The sequence below is a fragment of the Perognathus longimembris genome, chromosome 9 (assembly GCF_023159225.1).
Source record: "Perognathus longimembris pacificus isolate PPM17 chromosome 9, ASM2315922v1, whole genome shotgun sequence".
Taxonomy (NCBI): domain Eukaryota; kingdom Metazoa; phylum Chordata; class Mammalia; order Rodentia; family Heteromyidae; genus Perognathus; species Perognathus longimembris.
The window spans coordinates 47,222,572-47,242,639 of record NC_063169.1 but is presented as its reverse complement, the minus strand read 5'-3'; the positions used below and the strand labels follow the sequence as shown (position 1 = coordinate 47,242,639).

Here is a 20,068-nt window from a genome sequence, read left to right as displayed (position 1 = left end):
AGCCCCTCACGTAAAAATTTAGGCTGAGTAAACATGACATGTCTCGGTGAAGTTTATCGATTTTCTCATCCATTGTGTTGGAAAGTACTAATATCTCATAAAAGTTTACTAAGAATTAAAGAAAGTGATCATTAAGTGCTTACTACAAACCTTGGCAGGCTGCAATTACTACTGTAGTTACCTTTTAAAATTTTGGGCCTCTAATATTCTCATTTCAGATCTTTTCCTCCTGTGTGTGTGGTGTGGGGGGAATTATGTTAAGTGAAGGAAGATAAGCACAGAGATAAAGGATCTATGTTTTCTTTCTTACGTAAAAGTGAGAAAGAATCTATCTCTATATGTGCACTTTTCGGTGATATCTAAGTATACACTAAAATATGGGAAATTCAGGAAAGAACTTAAGTGGTATAATCCCTTACAAAGTCCAACTCACAGTCCCACAAATAAAAACCAGGAATTTGAGTACTTGAACGTGGGAGGACAGGTCTAAGGGTGGAGGATGGATGAATGAAGAGAGTAAAGGGGGGGGGGGAGCTGCAGTCAAATTTCAATGCACAGCCTACAAAAAATTAGGAAAATTGAAGAAAGGGGTAGGATTGTGAGGGATGGGGGAGAATGATGAAAGGGGTGACATGGATCAAGATACAAGGTATATATTAAGATATAGTTACTTTGTTGGATGTAACTCCTTACAACTACTTAAAGGTGAGAAAATTTAAAAAGCTTAAAACAGAAGAAACTTCTTCCTGACCTGTTTTGGTTTTTTTTAGCAAGTCTGTTGCTTATAGTTTTGAATGATGTGATTATGGTTTCATCTTTTTCTACTATTGTCTGGGTTATATACTTTATAAGGAAGTCCGAGACATGAGCATTTGGGGCTACTAGATTGTCCATATTTCAAGCCCTCTAAGTCAAATAAAAAGCACAGAAAAGGCTAGTTTGTTGATTTTTGCCATCTGAAGTGACCACAATAGCAAGGTCAAGTTCCTCTGGGCTTTTCTACTCCCAGTTAGGCTCTTGATAGTAGGACTCAGATCCTTCAGAGGCACTTGCACTAGATGTCACAACACTCCAATACTGAGTGGCTAAGGCACTGCTGCTGGCTGGTACCAGGTCAGTTCCCTTGCAGAGTCCTATCCGACACCCACGAATCAAGTCACATGAGGTGTAATGCTCTCTGGCCAATGAAAAGCCCAATGTTCTTTTTAGGTGGGATTTACAAATTTCTTTTTTTTAATTTTTATTGTCAAGGTGATATACAAAGGGGCTACAGTTACATATGTAAGGTAGTATATTTCTTGTCACACTTGTTACCTCCTCCCTCATTTGTCTCCCACCTTCCCTCCTCACTAATCCCCCTCCCAAGTTGTATAGTTGGTTTACAACATACTGTCTTGTAAGTATTGCGGTTGCATTGGTTTGCCTTTTGCCCTTTGCCTCACCGTTTTGATGTTCCCCTTCCCTTCCCTGTTTTAGACAAACACATATACAATACTCAGTGTACCAAAAATCAAATACAGTGACAACAGGGGGATTTACAAATTTCTGTTATTGGGGTTCATTTGTGTTTCTAGGAATATGGAACCCAAAAGAGATTCTTAGAGAGAAAAAATGTTCCTTTTTCCATGTTGGTGAATTTAAAAGAAAAGCTCAGTTCTTTGTATTGTGCAAATCAAAATCTATTTAAATCATAAGCTCTGAAATCCATTTAAAACTTATGGTTATACGGGGAAATTATACCTATTCTTAATTTGAATTTAATGCAAACTGATTTTTAATTGTTTTGTATAACCCTGGGTAACAGATTTTTTTGAACGTTGCATGGAAAAAATCAGCAAATATGTCAGACAAAGCACAACATCACAAGGAAACGCCACGGCATATGTTGACAGCTATAAAAGAATTGCTGCTGTTTTCACCCTTCACACCAGAATAATTTTTTCAATATTTACCTCCCATGTGTAGAGAGAGAAACATATGGGGCTTTACATAATCATAAGCATAAACAGGTGGCTACTTAGGTACATTTAATTTGCAGGCAACATCAATACTGAACAACACAATCAGCTCCACACGGCTCCCAAACTCTTTGTACTAACATTCCATTAGCAAATTAAGATCATTAAAATAGAGGGAGGGTTATATTCCTCCTCATGGCTTCAACTACCTTTCAGAGTCATGAATAAAACACAGTTTTGAAAATACTTCGGTATTTTGCTGTTTCTTTTGTTCTCGAGCACTTCAGTAACTGTGTGTATATATATATATATATATATATATATATATATATATATATATACCTTATGAATAACTGCAAGCAGCTCACAATATTTGCATTTAAATGTGCTTACATCTTTTCTTCTCCCCATCCAGTATCCAGTCTGCTTATTATGGGCATAAAATTATGGTGGTTAAATTCTAAGTAGTTTATCAAAGCATGGGGTCAAACTCCTCAAAACAACCCACAGACACTTCCCTAAAGTTAGTACACAAAAAGAGGTCATCTGAGACTTATTTCCATTTTCAAACATGGTGGTAAAATCAGTGGAAATGATAGTTGCTGAGAAAATTGGCTCAATTCCTGTCAGAGGCTGAGCCGTAGATTGTATATATTTTGTTTCCTCTATTTGATCCTGAACTGAATATCGAGTGTTTCCTATTTGGCACTGAAGTTCTAGTGGTATTAATCTTTCTGACCTTATAATCTTTTCTGCCCTTATAAGCAATGGCTTAAAAGTGCAGAGCCCAGGAAAATGAAGAGAGAGAATTGACAGATTTTCTTTTTTGCTTTTGGAGGGGAGTGTTACCCAGATCTTAACTAGCCATGTTACATGCGTTGGTTCATTTTATAACAATGATATAAGAAGGTGATGTCATTTTCTCTACATTTAAGATGAGGGAACTAGCCCTGAGAATTTCTGATTTCATGTTTACCTAGGGAGGAAAGGGCAGAGACCAGCATGGAAAAGAGGCCTTCCAAATGGACAGTCCATTTGCTTCACCACTTACTCTTCTGTTGACATAGTTAAATTCCCCTTGCTCTAAAAATTACAATGCCAAAAGACACCCGAGGCCAGCAGAAATAATGCTGTGAGATTTTCAAGATCCTCCTTGCAAAGCTCACTGAGAGTTTGAGGAGACACTGAAGTCAGTAGAGGGCCTTTCCAGGCCTGCTGCCACAGTGCTTCTTCTGACCAAACTAGGGACAGTACTAAACACACTGCAGAAAGGCCAGGAGCTGCCGACTCACCAAAGGTGATGAGAACAGAAAAGATTCTCTGTCCTCATCCGAGCTCTGTTATTCCTGTCACAGCTTGAGAGCCGAGTTTGAACATGAATGTCTATTACACAACCTTTATTAGTAAGCTGTACTTACAACCGAGCATTATCAGGTTATTTGATTTCAAGAGCTGATCTGACATTATTGATGGAAATTATTTGCTAAAACTCTCAAATGTGAGGCTGGGAATATGGCCTAGTGGCAAGAGTGCTTGCCTCCTACACATGAAGCTCTCGGTTCGATTCCCCAGCACCACATATATGCAAAACAGCCAGAAGGGGCGCTGTGGCTCAGGTGGCAGAGTGCTAGCCTTGAGCGGGAAGAAGCCAGGGACAGTGCTCAGGCCCTGAGTCCAAGGCCCAGGACTGGGCAAAAAAAACAAAAAACAAACACACAAAAAAAAAACCTCTCAAATGTGTTATGTACTGTAGTCACCACCTTTCAAAGAGCTTATATGTCATTGAGAAAGAGGTGCTTTGTGTTGGTTATTCCATGTAAGGTTGAATCAAAGAGATCAAAATAAGTTACAAGGTTTTATGATGTATTCTTTAACCTCCAAGTGAAGGAGCTGGTAGATACAAGCACACACACACACACACACACACACACACACACACACACACATCAGTAATAACTATATAGACAGTTGCAATTCAATTATTAATGAAAAAACATTTCAAAATAGGACTCTGTGGCCTGGCTCAATCTTAGAATTTAACAAACTTGTGTTTAGTTGATGGTGTTCAGTAGCCTCCTGATTTTCTCCCAAATCTGGGTAATTTTGTCATATTTTGGACATTATACTATGTTCCAGTACTTTACTAAAGGCTTTTAAGGTGTTTTTATATTTTATTTATGGTACTGGGCTTGAAATAGTGTCTTTCTGCCTGCAAGACAGGCACTCTACCACTTAAACCACACGTCTGTCTTTTTTTCCCTAATGACTGCAAAGAAGGTTGAGAGTCAAAACGTGTTTTGTGAACCAGAATAAGTATGTTCTTCTGTCCTGTTAGTCACGTATAATGGGAAGGAAACTGAGCATAATGGATGTCCAAGCTCATGATGCACAAATATTAGTTATTACTATTAGTTGCAAATATTAACTTTCCCAAAAGCTAAGGCTTAAGAAAAAGATTAAAAAATAAGTTCACTTTTAATTATTTTTTAAATGTAATTTATTTCATTTTTTGTATTTTTTATTTATTAAGTGACATATTCCTTAGTGATATTTTCTTCTAATCTGGCACTAACAATAAAATCCATGTTAATAGAAAATTATCCAAAGTGGAAGTACAAATCTACTTTCTTTAAGCTTTTAACTTACAAAGGTTACATATGGAGTTACTTGAGAATAGATCTCATAATAATTCATCTCCCATAAAGTGTTTTGATATTCATTAGAAGTGTAATGAAGTGATGGAGTGTACTTTTTCCCAGTTTTAATTTATTATATTATCTGTGGGAAAGATGAAAAATGGACCAGATATGGAGCAGATTAGTCCTGGTAGTGCTTTAGTTTATCTTTAAATTTCTGCATTGTAAAATTGAACTTCCAATGTGCCAGCATAGTTGAAATTTTCCCTTAGTGTACATGGTAGAAAATGACAGCATATGAAGAAGGATTGTTTGCATTGGCAGAAATCAACTGAGTCAGTCAAGTGGTCCCCCCTCCCCCACCCCTGTATTCTACCAATTAATATGCTAAACTATGTTTTAAGAGAAATCACACTGACTCACAGATGCATATTTCTTTCAACAGAGCTATCCAACAAGACAGCATGGAAGAGCATGAGTAACTTGGAATAATAGTGGCCCCTTAGGGTTTCAGGCTATTTCTACTTCTAATATGTTAAAACTATTATTAGCTTAGGTGAACTCTATAATTCAAGAAAGGAAAGACTGACTAATTCTTCTGTGGCCAATGTCACCAATATAGATGGGATAGAAATAAAACTATGTGTTTCTACATTTTATGACATTCTAGGCAGTTATTTAACAAAAAAAAAGCAAAACAAGTATTTCACAAAAATTGCTGAATTTTCTGTCTCCTGATAATGACTGGGGGCTCTTAGAAATAAATCTATACACACTGACAAATGAGATTAAACTCTTGTGCATGCATACACACACACACACACACACACACACACACACACAAATCTCTTCCAATACACAATGCATCCAGTGTAACCAAGATTACCTTTTTAGATTATTATTTATGGTATTTTCCCTGATATAAGACATACTATATAATAAGAAATTATTTCAGTGTAAATGATTCTTTTCTTTCTTTTTGTCAAACATATCATGTACTGGATGGACATTTTTCAGTTTCTAAAGGTTTAGGGGACAGAACTCATATGCTGTCTTTTCCTTGTTGGGACTAGATCACTAAAACTCTATATATCTAACCACAACCCAAACTCTGCTCTGAGAAAACAGACTTTAAAAATAACTTCTCAGAAGTGTTTGAACAGTAACTATAAATATGCATATAAGGTACATGACCTAATAAATAAATAACTAGATACATAGATTACTTAGAGTGCATTTGTTGAGTAAATTAATACTTTCTCTAAGCTGTCTTATCCAAGTAAGTTTTAAAAGTAAACAATCTTCTTAGAGCATGCTAATAGGTACTATTTTTATTAATTTACCTTTTGTTTGAGAAAGCAATTAACTTTTCCTTTTGTTCCCTTTGGAATTTATTAAAATCCATTCAATAAATATTTTTTCTGAGAATGATGTGAAGCAGAAGTGCTCCGGAATAAAACAAAATAGTTCAAGCAGGAGAAACACTTAAACATGTCACTGCTAACTTGCATCTATAAAAAGTTATTTCTTTAATAACAAATGATCACTGTAGTAGTGATATGCCAATCACATTAAAGAAAAATTTCTGAAAGTGAAATTAGTAAAATGAAATGTGTGAATTAGTGAAAAAATTTAAAAGAAAAATAGATAGCAAATAAAAACAAGAAATAATGTGCTAAGAAAATTATTCATCTCAGACAATTATCTGAACTGGCCATATTTTTCAAGAAAGGTTATCATGAGCAATGGTATACTATACTACATTGTAATATTATTTTTGCATATGTATATTGCTGGAGAGTTTTATAATGAAAGAAATTTGGTAAATTCTGAATGGCATATTCCCTTTTGAGAGCTAAAGGTCATTTGAATTTTCTAAAAAGTCTTATTTAAATTAGAACTATGATGGCATTTTTCATCATTGTAAAATACACATAAAATTTTTATTACTTTGGGCTTGGTATAGCTCAGTGACAAAGCACTTGCCTAACAAGTGCAATGGCCTGGGTCCCCTGAACCAAAAAGAAAACACATACAAAAATACCATTAATTTATTTTATGACTTTGAGTTGGTTTTTAGGGGTTTAATTTTTTTTTTTAGATTTACAAGATATGATTTTAATCAATTTACACTACAAATATAAATTTCATTATTACATTTTAAAAATCCAGTGGAAAGTTGATATATATGTCTTATCACCAAAAGGTTACTGTCATGTATAGAATTATTATAACCCTAGTTATTTAAGGGAAACTACATACCTTGCCTTTTTATATTAGTTTCAATATATGGCTTTTATTTTTACCATGTCAAGGTAATTTTTTGTTTTGTTTTGTTTTGTTTTGGGGGGTGGGGGGCCAGTCCTGGGGCTTGGACTCAGGGCCTGAGCACTGTCCCTGGCTTCTTCTTGCTCAAGGCTAGCACTCTGCCACTTGAGCCACAGCGCCACTTCTGGCCATTTTCTGTATATGTGGTGCTGGGGAATAGAACCTAGGGCCTCATGTATACAAGGCAAGCACTCTAGCCACTAGGCCATATCCCCAGGGGTTTAATTTTTTTATGAGGCCCTTATCTGATGCATAAATGGTAAAAATCTCCTCCCATTCTGTGGGCTTTCCATTTATCTTTTAGCCATGTCCTTAGCCATGCTGAAAGTATTTGGTTTGAGGCAATCCCAATTACGCAGTGTTTCTTTGACTTGTGATCCTAGAGTTTAGGAAGTTTCAACTCATGCCAAGAGCCCTAGTGTTTCTCTACTTCTTCCTGTAATGTTTGCATGGTATCTGGACTTATACTGAGATCTTTGATTCCTTTAGAATTGATTCTGGTGCTGAGTGGGAATGGTGCAAATAAGAATCTAGCTTCAGTTTTCTACATGTAGCTAGCCAATTTTGTCAGCACCATTTGTTGAAGAGACTGTCTTTCTTTCAACCCATATTTTTGGCTCCCTTACCAAATATTAGGTGATTCTAGGTCTGTTGGTTCATTTGTGGGTCTTCTATTCTATTCCATTAGTCCTCAGGGCCTATTCTTGTGCCAGTATCAAGAATAGGCTTGCTTTTATTACTATGGCTATGTAATAAAGTTTGAAATTTGGTATTGAAATTCCTCCAGCACTATTCTTCCTGTTAATGATTGTTTTTGTAATTTGGGGTCATTAAAAGTTATAAGTCGGGCTGGGAATATGGCCTAGTGGCAAGAGTGCGTGCTTCGTATACATGAAGCCCTGGGTTCGATTCCCCAGCACCACATATGTAGAAAATGGCCAGAGGTGGTGCTGTGGCTCAAGTGGCAGAGTGCTAGCCCTGAGCAAAGAGAAGCCAGGGACAGTGCTCAGGCCCTGAGTCCAAGGCCCAGGACTGGCCAAAAAAAAAGTTATAAGTCAGTGTCATTTAATGCATTTACTATGTTGGTTGACCTATATTCCTATGTGACAACCTATGACCTATGTTACAACTATGTACCTTTCAATCTGTTCGTGAATCAAATTCTGGAATATCTTTTAATTTTATTGTGTCTACAGAGAAGATTCATGGTAATAGCTTTCTAAAAATTAAAAATGTAACCTTAGCTGGTTTATCACCTTCCTTGAGATCATATTGGCAGTTGACTCAGAATTAATATCTTTTTCAGATTTCCCATTTCCAAGAATAGGCATTTTCTACTTCAAGGTATTTATCATTTGTTGCCAGTTGTGTTTCTAAGCTGATGATCCAGTAATCTAGAGAGTACACTGCCATTTTGCATAGAAAATAATCCATATTAAAATCTTCAGAAAAGGAGCACTACTTATTCAAGCTATTCTATATATATATATATATACATATATATTGTATTTATTTTGTTTTTAGGTCTCTTTCAGATCATGGCTGATAAAACTCCATACCTCACTATGGACGAAATTACAAGAACTATTCATATTGGACCTACTAGAATAGGGCATCCTTGCTTCTATCATCAGAAGGATGTAAAACTAGACAATCTCACCATAAAGCAGGGTGAGCCAATCATGCTCAGCTCAGTTGAGGAAATTGATGGAGAAATGAGGGTGAATTGTGGAATAGTAAGGAATCATCAAAATCACTCATTTACGTTGCCCTTGGCACAAGAAGGAGAATTCTATGAATGTGAAGATGAACATATTTATACTCTAAAAGAGATTGTCGAGTGGAAGATTCCCAAGAACAGAACACGAACTGTGAAACTTACAGATTTTGCTGATAAATGGGACTCAACAAACCCACTTCCTAAAGACTTTCATGGCACTCTGATTCTCAAGCCTGTCTATGAAGTCCATGGCGTGATGAAATGTGAGTATGCTTGAGAGTAATGATCTAGGAGCATGAGTACTGTGGGGACTGGGAAGGAAAAAGGCTTTCAGACACCAAGAATGGAATTCTGTCTCTGTTTTATTCAATACATCTTTCAGGTATGAATTCCTCATCCACACATAAGTAAACTGCATGTTTGTAGTAAGGATCAAATCAAATAATGTATATAATAAATTTTATGATCTACTCCATTGCATGATACTATAATTATCAGGTATAGATAATTTAAAATACTAATCGTTTTTATTACTGCCATCTAAGCATGGTTAAAATGGCTTTTACAATTTATTTTTATTGGTGCATATTCATTGTACTGTGATATTTAATTGTGATATTTCCATGCATTCATAGAATTTACTTTGATCAAATTTACCCCTTCTGATCAGAAGGAACGGCTCAAGTGGTAGAGCACCTGCCTAGCAAGCACATGGCCCTAAACATAAACTCTAGTACTTCTATATAAAAAACAAACAAAACAAATCCAATCCATTTTTTCTTATCCTACTCATTTTACAAATTAACTTAGATATGTTATACAGGGATGGATTGTGTTGTTACATCTCCACATATGTTCATACCTTATTCCAACCAATCTCACTACCTTCTATTGTGTCCCTGGCTTCCTCTCCCACAAAATAGCATTCTAATAAGTCCTGGGCTCAAACTCACAGCCTGGGCACTGTCCCTGAGTCTCTTTGTGCTCAAGGCCAATACTGTACCACTTAGGCCACAGTGCCCCTTCTGGCTTTTTGAGTAGTTCATTGGACATAAGATTCTCATGGGGACTTCTCTGCCCAGGCTGGTCTTGAAAACTGTTATCGTTATATCTAAGCATACTGACTAGCTAGGATTACAGGAATAATCACAGGCGCCCAGCTCCTTGTTTCATTTATATAACCATAACTAATGGCATAGAACTCTTACTCCTGACTTATGACACAATGTTATTTTTAAAAATCAAGGCCACAACAAAGTTTAGACCATTATACTAGTGTTCAGTTAATTATCCTAACATATGCAATTGAGATGGAACCATTATTCAATGTTTTAGTGTTTTGTGTTTTTTTTTAGTTTTTCTCATTTTTCACCACTCACAGAGTTTTCTCATTTTAAAATGTAGAACCTAAGCATATGAACACGGTGTTTATAAGAGTGAATGAATTTAGATTAGAAGTTTAATCTTTTTTTTTCTTTTGTTCTGAGACAAGCACTAAAACTCGTTACCCAGTGCTTTGGTGGTTCATTGGGTGGCATTCTACCACCTAAGCCATGCCTCTGGCCCCTAGAGACTGAGTCTTGATGGATGAATCGGAGGCAATAAGGAACAACAATGCTAGGGACAGCAGGGAAAGCTTGAAGAAAAGCAGGTATGTAAGAGATTGGAGCTATAATGCAGCTAGTTTGAGAATAGAGGGAAAACTGAAACAATTATGAAAACATGTTCATGGTAGTGGGTTTGATCCTAGAAGATTTTGAATCTGTTCTAAGTGGTGGCAATTTGTCCTAGTCAGGAAAGTTCATTAAACTGGGAGAAACAGCAGGGAGCGAAATGATGCCCATTGGACATATTGCCAACAGAGAGGTTTTTCCAACAGAGATATCAATGAGATAGACAGAGACACAATTGGGATTAATAGATGTTTAAAAAGTGCAGCAAGCCAAATTTGAAATCTATTGGGAGAGGTGAAAAAAGTCAAACTTATTCCTATCCTTTTCTAGCTTCTTCTACTGTTGGATGGAAGTGTACCTATTAAAATTAAGTGTCAGAAAGCAAAGGCTATTAACAAAATTATTCAATGAGTCTTAAATATGGTTTCTGCTAATCAAGATATCAAAAGAAAACCCTTGGTTGAAATAAAAGTCTTTCGTAAAATGTTTTAGTTCAATTTCCAGTCCTTACAGCTCTAAAGATTAAATTTTCATTTTTATTACACTGTGTCTTAATTTCCTAAGGATGATTTTATATGTTAGTTATAATTGTATCGCCATTTGGGGACAGATGGTACATGAGACCAGCTTGTACAGTATTCCATGAAAATATAGCAGGGGTATCTACCATATTGCTCCATTCAAAACAATGTTGTATTGTAGTTATTTCTTCCCCTAAGTTTAAAATGTAAAATATAGTCAGTGCTTTGAGCCAGTGGTAATCTTGTATGCTATTTTTTTTTAAATAAAGGCTCAAGCATGCCTTGAAGTCAAGGGATATGGGGAAGTTACTTTCTGTGCATTTTGAATATCAGATGTAGATCAAACCTTTGGCTGAAGACTCAAAGGTCATTGACCAAGTGAGTTGAGTTGGGTTAGAGGAAGAGCAATATGAGAAGGGTTATAGGAACCTATGAAATACTAATTTGCCAAAGGAAACATGGCAGATAAGAACATGGATATAACCTATTCTACTCATATTACTTGTTTCTAATATGTTTTTACTATGACAACGTGGGCTCTATAAGAAAAGAAAGAAAAGAAGTAGAAATACTGAAATGAGATACCTGTTTCTGGAACTCTCTGAAATCCCTGTTATAGGGATGTAGACATTTGTAAAATAAATGATCTCTTTCTCTATGAAAATAAATGTAAATGGCATCCTGATATCTCTAAATGTTGGTCTCACATAAGTCTTTGTGCTTTTACTGGAAGATTAAAGTTCTTATAAAAGTTCTGTAGGAAATGGGAGATACAGTATTTGCAAATGAAATGCTGAGATTGTTATTTAAATTTGCATCATAAAAATAGAGGTCTTGACCATTGAGACTTTGTAATTTATTTTTTGTATATAGATTGATCATTGATTCTTCCTTAAGTGAACATTTCAATATTAGTCAAGTCTTTTGTCTTTTAGAATAAGATTTCACTACTGCTCAAATTCTGGAGCTAGAGTTGGCTTACAAATGCCAAACATTAATTTGTTTTTTAAGCAAAAAGCTGAAATTACACAATGAAACAAGAGACTCTGAAAGTTAGACGTAAATATGGTATGTTAGAAAATAAGTGAATCACAGAACAAAATGTCTTTATTATCTTAAGGTTTCTTTCTTTTAAAGCCAGTTTTCCACCTTTGTCAACATAAAAAAGATCAAACTGTAGTAAGAAGAGACCTAACAAAGTTATCAACAAACCTTGTGTGCTGCCTGCTTACAGTTTTCCTCGCCTTCTGATACTCTGAACTGATGGTTATCAATTATTCCTGTTTTGTTTTTTTTTTTTGGTATCTGTGTCCACATTTCAAAAGAATGGAAACATTACTGTCGTTGAAGTCACTGCCTTTAAATAGTAACTACTAACTTTCACATATGGCCCTGACAATTTGATTCTCTTAGATTCCTACCTTCCATTCCTGTTGTTGCCATCAGTGGTAGATTGTGGTCAAGCATTAGCATTTTCATTACTGTGTTGCTTCACTGCTGAACAAAGCCATGTATAGTGGGTATAACTGTTTGCTGTCATGATGGCCTTGTTTTCTCTGCATCCATTTCTACACTTCTCTTCTAAATCTCCAATATCTTTGTAAAAAAATTACGTCTGCAATTTTTAAGAGACCAGTATATCAGTAAATGATTTTTCTTTTTCCTTTGAAGGCTACTCCTCTGGAATTCTTACCCTTACACTTTAATCTCAACCAGTTGTTCTTGAAACATATTGTGTATGTGCAGTAATGTTCTTCCATTTAAAAGTATTCTTATGGCTCCCTTTTTACTTGATTCTGTGTTGAAGAGCAATTCCTGGAATCAAATAACTAACTTGGTTTGTGTGTGTGTGTGTGTGTGTGTGTGTGTGTGTGTGTGTGTGTGTGTTTGTGTGTGTGTATGTCTCTGAGTGTGTGTGTATGTCTCTGTGAGTGTATGTCTGTGTGTGTGTGTCTCTGTGTGTGTATGTCTGTGTGTGTGTGTGTCTGTCTGTCTGTCTGTGCCAATACTAGGTCTTGTTTGGCATTTTTACTCAAGGTTGATGCTCTGCCACTTGCGGCTTTTTTGCTGGTTAACTGCTGATAAAAATCTCTCAGACTTATAAAGCCCCAGTTTATCTGCTGAGGCTCATTTTGAACTGTGATCTTCAATTCTTAGCTTCTCAGATAGGTAGGATTACTAACTTCTTGACTTTTTTCTCCAACTGTGATGACACCCACTTGCTTCCTGAGAAAGGTACATTGCATGTTAGAGAAGATGCATGTGTGAGGGTTTTTTGTTTTCTTTTTTTTTAATCTCCCACACACATACAATTAAAAGTTCGGCTATAAGGGACAGTGCTCAGGCCCTGAGTCCAAGGCCCAGGACTGGCCAAAAAAAAAAAAAAAAAAGTTCGGCTATAGAATTTTAGTTTGAAAATAATTTCCCCTCAGATATCTGAAAGATTTCCTCGACTGTCTTCTACTATCCAGTATTGTCATTAAGAGATGCCTCACAGCATCCTGAAGAATCATGAATGCACTAGTGGTCGATCTGTGCTTTCATTGTGGAGGCAGTTTTCAGTCTGAAAATTTATTTTCATTTTCCAAAATGACTTCTTTGGCAATGTCTTCTCAATTATATGTTGACTCTGCCCTGTCTTTAACATCTAAATTCACGTTAAAATGTCCAGTCTTGTCCTTCTGGGACTCTTCCCTTTTGTTTCTTTATCTTTGGTTTCTCTTCAGGGAAAATTCTTTTAACTACATTTTCAACTCTCTTGTTAAATTTTTAATTTCAGCCTTAATATTTTAAATTAATTCTGAGTTATTTCTTGTATTGTTTAAACAGTATGACTATGATCTTGTTTTAAAAATACGTTATCCCTGAGAGTATTTTAGATTTTCTTTAAAGTTTTCTGTTGTTACTTTCATTTTATCTATCTCCTTGGTTTTTGTTGTTGTTTTGTTTTTTGGCCTGTCGTTATTTATGAGTTGTTTCTGCTAATCATCTGCCCTTTATTTTGTATTTACCTGTGATGTATTTTTTAAGGTATAAACTTACATTTAAGCTAAATTTTTGTGGATTTTAATCTTCATCATGCCAGCTCTTTTATTGGGGCATTTGCAATCTCAGGTTCAGTGAACTTTCCTCCAAGACTTAGGTTCACTTAAGATAAAATTTCCTAAGATCTGTGGCATTTATGAAATTTTAAAATCTGAGTGGGGAAGTAGCCCTATGAATTTAGACTAAAATCCTTTGTTTTCAGAATCATGGTTCTATTCTCCTCAGAATACCTACTTTCCCAGTTTTAAGATCCTCTGTGTCTTAGTTCTTTCACTCACAGAGTGGTAAAGTGGCCATTTACCTTCTCAAGTCCAGAGCAGAAACCTGAGTTTACTTAGCCATTTGAATAAACTCCTTGTTTTTAAGTCCCTGACTTCATTTCCACTTATAGAGGAGTCTTTCCTCTTCAATTCCAAAAGCTTTGGAGAATTCTAAGGGATATGATACACACACATGAGCCACTTATATACAGCTCAGAGTGAACTTCTTCCATGTTTATTTTTACCTTCTTAATGCTCAAATACTTCTGTTTCAATATCCTACTAATATTTATTCAGTAAAGGAAGTATATGAATAAAGTAAAATATTGTTAATGAACATAATTCATTCCTTTCTCACTGTGACAGACTTGAATTATTGTGAAGTTCTTATAATTTAAGTAATTAAAAAAGAATATGAATTTCATAGCACCAAAAATGTTACCATTTATATGCATATAACAGGCTCTATTTTTATTATAGATGCTTTTCTTAATGTAGTCACGAAAATACTATGGTGGCATGCTATTTAGAACAACAGGTTCATGACTTGGTATCAATTTTATTTCTGTCTTTTAGGGTGCATTATTAATTCTAATAGAAAAACCAAACAGCAAGCAAAGGAACGTATTTTAATTATTTAAACTTGTTTATTTTACTTTTTTTTCTTTTGTGTTGGTCTTGGGTCTTGAACTAGGCCTAGGCACTGGCCCTGAGATTTTATGCTCATGGCTTGCATGATACCACTTGAGCCACAGCTCCACTTCTGGCTTTTTGGTGGCTAATTGGAAATAAAAAATCTCACAGACTTTCCTGCCCAGGCTAACTCCAGACTACAATTCATGGATCTGAGCCTTCTGAGTAGCAGTGGTTATATATATTAGCTGCCAGTGCCCAGCCAAATTTTTAGTTTTAGCACTACCAAATAATGTTTTATCAGACAATATTCTCCATGAAAAATGTAATTACTATTGTTATATGAAAAATATATTATAAAATAAAATATAATACATTTGTAATATATAAAATTATATATTATATGTGTGTTGGTAGGTTAGATAATATATATTATACATATTATGTACAGCACAATTATATAATACAAAATATATAATTGTAATTATGTAACATTACAATTAAGATATTACTATATTTAATGTTTTCTAGTTAGTTTATATTCATTTATTATATGCTTATGTTATACATATTTATATTGTTAGAATAATTATTATAGAATTACATGGTATTATAAAATATTAATAGAAAAATATTACATATAATATTTTTATTTGAAAGTAATATGCAGTTGTAGGGGTTGATAAGTCCTAAATCTATAATAGGTCAGGTGAGCAAGCTGGAAACTTAGGCATGAATTACTGCTGTAGCCTTGAGCCTTGCTCTAAAAAGGCCTAGTTTTTTCTTGTAAGACTATAAACCACATCTATGAAACCTAGCTACATTACAGAGGGCAGAATTCTTTATTGTAAGACTACTAATTTTAGACTGTTAACTGTATCTATAAAATTTCTTTATAACAGCCACCAGGTAACTGTTTGATTAAATATTTAGATATCACAGCCTAGCCAAATATATGCATACAACTAACCATGACAAACATTAATGGAAAATATGTTGGAATGTTTCACCTAGTATAATGAATTTTTCTTAGTTTTTAAAAACTAAATGAAAATATGAAAGTTGGAGTAATATTATATTTAGCTCAGACCAGAATCAAGTGCATTCATTTAAATTGACTCTTGATTTCTCATAAAGGGTCATCACAATTTTTGTTTCAGCTGCTAAAGATAGAGAGCAATTTTGAAATGCTTTATCTGAAGAGCAAACAAGCTAAATAAAAAAAATTTACAAAATGGATATCTACAAGCTAGCTTCTCTTCAGTTGAAATGAAACTGAACAAAACAGAAAAAAATAATTTAAAGAATATTTACAAAGGAAATGTAGATAAAATAGCTGATTCTGAACTGAATTTTAAGTCTAGACCAATGCAAAACTTAGAAATTATTAGTTAAGTTTCATAATTACCATGTAGCAGAGTATAATGAAATGCAAAAACATAACAAAGCAATTCATGAGTATGTGCAAGACTTGTGAGATGGAGATGAAGTTTACGATAGTATTTTTGAGTAAGAGAAGTGCCTTGGGAAAGGAACTGACTACGAAATCAAACTTAAAAAGTGAAAATATGCAACTAATAAATCTTCATCATTGGTAATAATATGCATGAAACTAGAGATATTTAGGTTTAGTTGAAAAGGATAGTTTCTCATGTGCTGAGTTTGAACTGAGTGTGTATTCTACCATTGAGTATTATTTGTTCAAAAAATATATTTGGCTCAATGCCAGCTAAAATGAAGTGTAATTTTTTTGTCTTCTCTTGGAAGTTATTCTTTTGTGGGGTCCTCAAAAGTCTAACAATTAAAGAGTGATTGCAATAGTTGATGTAGAAAAGCAGCCCATTCGGGGGACTTTCTCTGAGAGAACAGGTACAAAGATAAAGATATAGGAAAATGACAGCAGTGTAAAAAGGGAATGTGTCTTCATTTGCTAGAGAAAAATGGAAACAAAATTGTTTTTAACAGAAGCCCACTTTGGAAATCCAAAGTATTTTCAGCCAGAATAAATTCATGTTCACACAGAAGAGAAATTTGGGAAGTTTAAACTAGGATTGTTTAAACATATATTTCTGCTAGCTTAAAGTTGGAAATTTTGTAATAGATACCTCCAGAAATGTCTCTCCTGCTGAGTTTCTGCTTTCTTATCTATAATTTTGAAGTCAGAGAACTTTTCAGAAAGTGACATTTTTAAATTTAGCTTGCTATCTATATGTCCTCTGAGAGAAGATTATGTTTTCCAGTAGCAAATGCTTGTTTGAAAAATTTGTGGTACAAAACTATATATATAATATCATGTATTATATATTATATCTATGTAAATTATATAAACTGTATGTTATATGTTACATTTATACTATATAATTATACATTATATAAATGTGTATATAATATATAATATATTTGTATCATAAAATAAGGTTCTATTAAACATTTTTGTATATTATATTAAATATATCCATATTGTATATTAAAGCAGTAAAAAAATCTAAATTTTATATGAATTTATTAATGGTTCTAATTTTATCCTTTATATTTAAAATATTTTATAATACCATGTTTACTAAGATAAACAAAAATAATGCTTTATTTTCTTTTAGCAGAGATCTTTAGGTGTAATATCTGTCATGAATATTAGTTACGCCAGTGCTAGTGACTCACACCTGTAATCCTAATTACTTATAGAGCTGAGATCTGAAAATTATATTCCAAATCAGCCTAGGCAGGAAAGTGTGTGAGACTCTTATGCCCAATTAACCACCTAAAAAGCCAGAAGCAGTGCTATAGCTCAAAGTAGTAGAGCACTAGTATCCACCAAAGAAAGCTCAGGAACAGCAGTCGGGCCCTGAGTTCAAGTCCCACAACCAAAAAAAATTTTTTTAAGTTAAACTTATTCCAATGTAAAAACTTGAGACAGTATTTTCAAAGAATTTTGTGACTTTTAAACAAGTGTGCCATTATTTCAACTTTTTATGTTGAAAAAATTGAAGCAAATAGAAAAGTAGAGAACACTAGAACATAATGTTGTTTTAATATTTTAACAGAAAATGAGATCTCTAATTTGAATTTGGTATAAAAGAAATTAGGCAGATTGAGTTCCCAATAAATTTGTAACCTATCTGTCTGATTTGTAGACAATGGTGGACTCATTCCTCAGCTTCTCCTCCCATTGAACTATTATTTTGTGTCTTTCACAGTTTCTGTTTTATCATTATTCCTAATTTAGTTGTGCTATTTTTCCACTTTTTCCAATTACGGTAGTATTGAGTCTTTCATGTGGTTCCATTTGTCTTCTCTTTCAGTGTATCAATGACAATGTAGATTTTTTTTTTAGTCTGTTGGCCTAAAGTTTACTGTATACATTTAGTATATCTATTTACAACTCAGTCCTCTTTCAAGCAACATAAGTTTATGTATAGCAAAAATATGGTACAACAAAGTGTCCCCCTAATTATCTATTATAACACTACTGTCAGTTATTCCACTTATTTGTGATATTTTAAACAAGTTTTATCCTACTGTTGCTGGAAAGTAAGTGTAGCTGATCAAACTTAGTCGTGCCTTTGACCATGAGTCATGAGAATTTAGGCATTGAGCATTGAGAAAGAGAAAGGAATATGGCAGAAAAAGGAGACATGTGACTCAGTGCCACAGGAAGATAATATAGTTTAGTTTGTCTGCAGCCATCTTCAGGGTACAGATCTGAGCATTAGGTTCAAGTAGAGGAAGAATTAGGGGCACAGGACAAAGACATACACAGTTTAAGATTACAGATTTTGCCTGGCTGGTCATTTCTTCAGTTCTGGCTCTCCACATTCTGGAGAAGTAGTTGTAAGTGCCATCACTTGAGGAGAGCAATCTGGCTCCTATGAAATGATTTCTCTGACTCCAGGGTGCAACCTTATCACTACTGGCAATTATCCCCATTTAAAGATGATCTGTCCTACAAGACTTTAGTTTCAAGGGACTAAAGTTTTAGTTCCTTGTTATTGAGAAGTGATTTCCTTCCTGAAACCCAAGGTGACTGAAAATTGACTGTGGAGAAAATGACTTAGAATAATAAGCACAAAATAAAGACTGAGATGCCAAGTAAAAAACCTTTAAGTAACTATTACCAATATACTTTCAATAGATTGAAAAGTTCAACTGCGGAAAGAAAAACAGTATTAGCATTTGAAGTTCAAGTGCTCATTGAAATGGAACCCGAGAAATTCCTCTACCTAGGTTGAGTCTTCAGGGCTTAGTTCACACCTGTGAGTTGGGACGTTTTGATCACAATATTATTTCTTACAGATTTTGTGATCTTAGTTGCCATTTTAGGTTTCCCTTTGCCTTTCTCCATTGCTCAAGGCTAGCTGATGTTTTGCCATCTAGCATTAATAAAAGTAAAATACTATTTTTCTTCATTTATTCTTCATCTAACACTCTTTCTTTATTCTATGTAGCAGTATACATTAATGAGAAGACAATACATTATATTTCTTAACAAATATTAAAAGCACCAGACTCAGGAATTAGAACCAGGAAATAACTGAAAAAAGTTGTTAACTCTCTCCTCCACCTTCTTTTAATTGTTGAATTACATAAAGGGGATCTCTCCTTTGGAATAATAAAAAAATCTGTCAAGGTTCATTAAAAAATGAAAATATAAAAGAATGGAAAAAATGGGTGAAGAAAGGAAGTCCAGAAGGTTACTTACAGTTTGAATAGTTTTCACCTCTTTCTTCTTTCTTGTGTGATTTCTGGGCATAATTCTTGTTTACATCCTACCTCTATTCTTCTTCTTTTCCTTTCCCTGGCTCCATGTTTTCTCTTTGTCTCTGGTTTTATTCAGATTGAATAAAATAGTTGTCAACATCACTACTCTTCCTTTCCTTTCTTTTCTTTCCAATATAACCATTACACGTATGCAACATCTTTTGTAAACATCCCAGAATTTTTGGATATTTTGTTCCATTTGTTTCAGCCATTTTTACTTTCCCATTGAAGAAGTTTTTCATGGTTTATCTCCAAGTTTCTGATTATTTTCTTGGCAGTGTTTGGTCTATTGAGTAATTCATCAACGTAATTCTTCATTCTGTTTCTATCATTTCTTTATAATATTCCATCAATTTGATTACATTACTCATCTTTTCTTCTTTGTGTTCCCCTTTCCCATTCCATATTAGCCACACATCAAATTCTTGGTCTTACACTTCCAAAACTTCTTCTCTATATGAATTTGAATATCTACTTTGTTTCCTCAGGTGTTTTCTTTTTCTTTTAACATATTGTGTAAATTTTGGGGGGAAGCCAAA

The 20,068-nt window shown here is 34.3% G+C and overlaps 1 protein-coding gene across 1 annotated transcript in view; it reads left to right on the top strand.

The window, feature by feature from the left end:
• Positions 1 to 20,068, top strand: part of Themis (thymocyte selection associated) — a 160,226-nt gene that overhangs the window by 46,832 nt on the left and 93,326 nt on the right. The window contains exon 3 of the mRNA XM_048354052.1: positions 8,447 to 8,905. Within this exon, the coding sequence (XP_048210009.1) occupies positions 8,447 to 8,905 (459 nt within the window). The remainder of the gene's footprint in view (positions 1 to 8,446; positions 8,906 to 20,068) is intronic.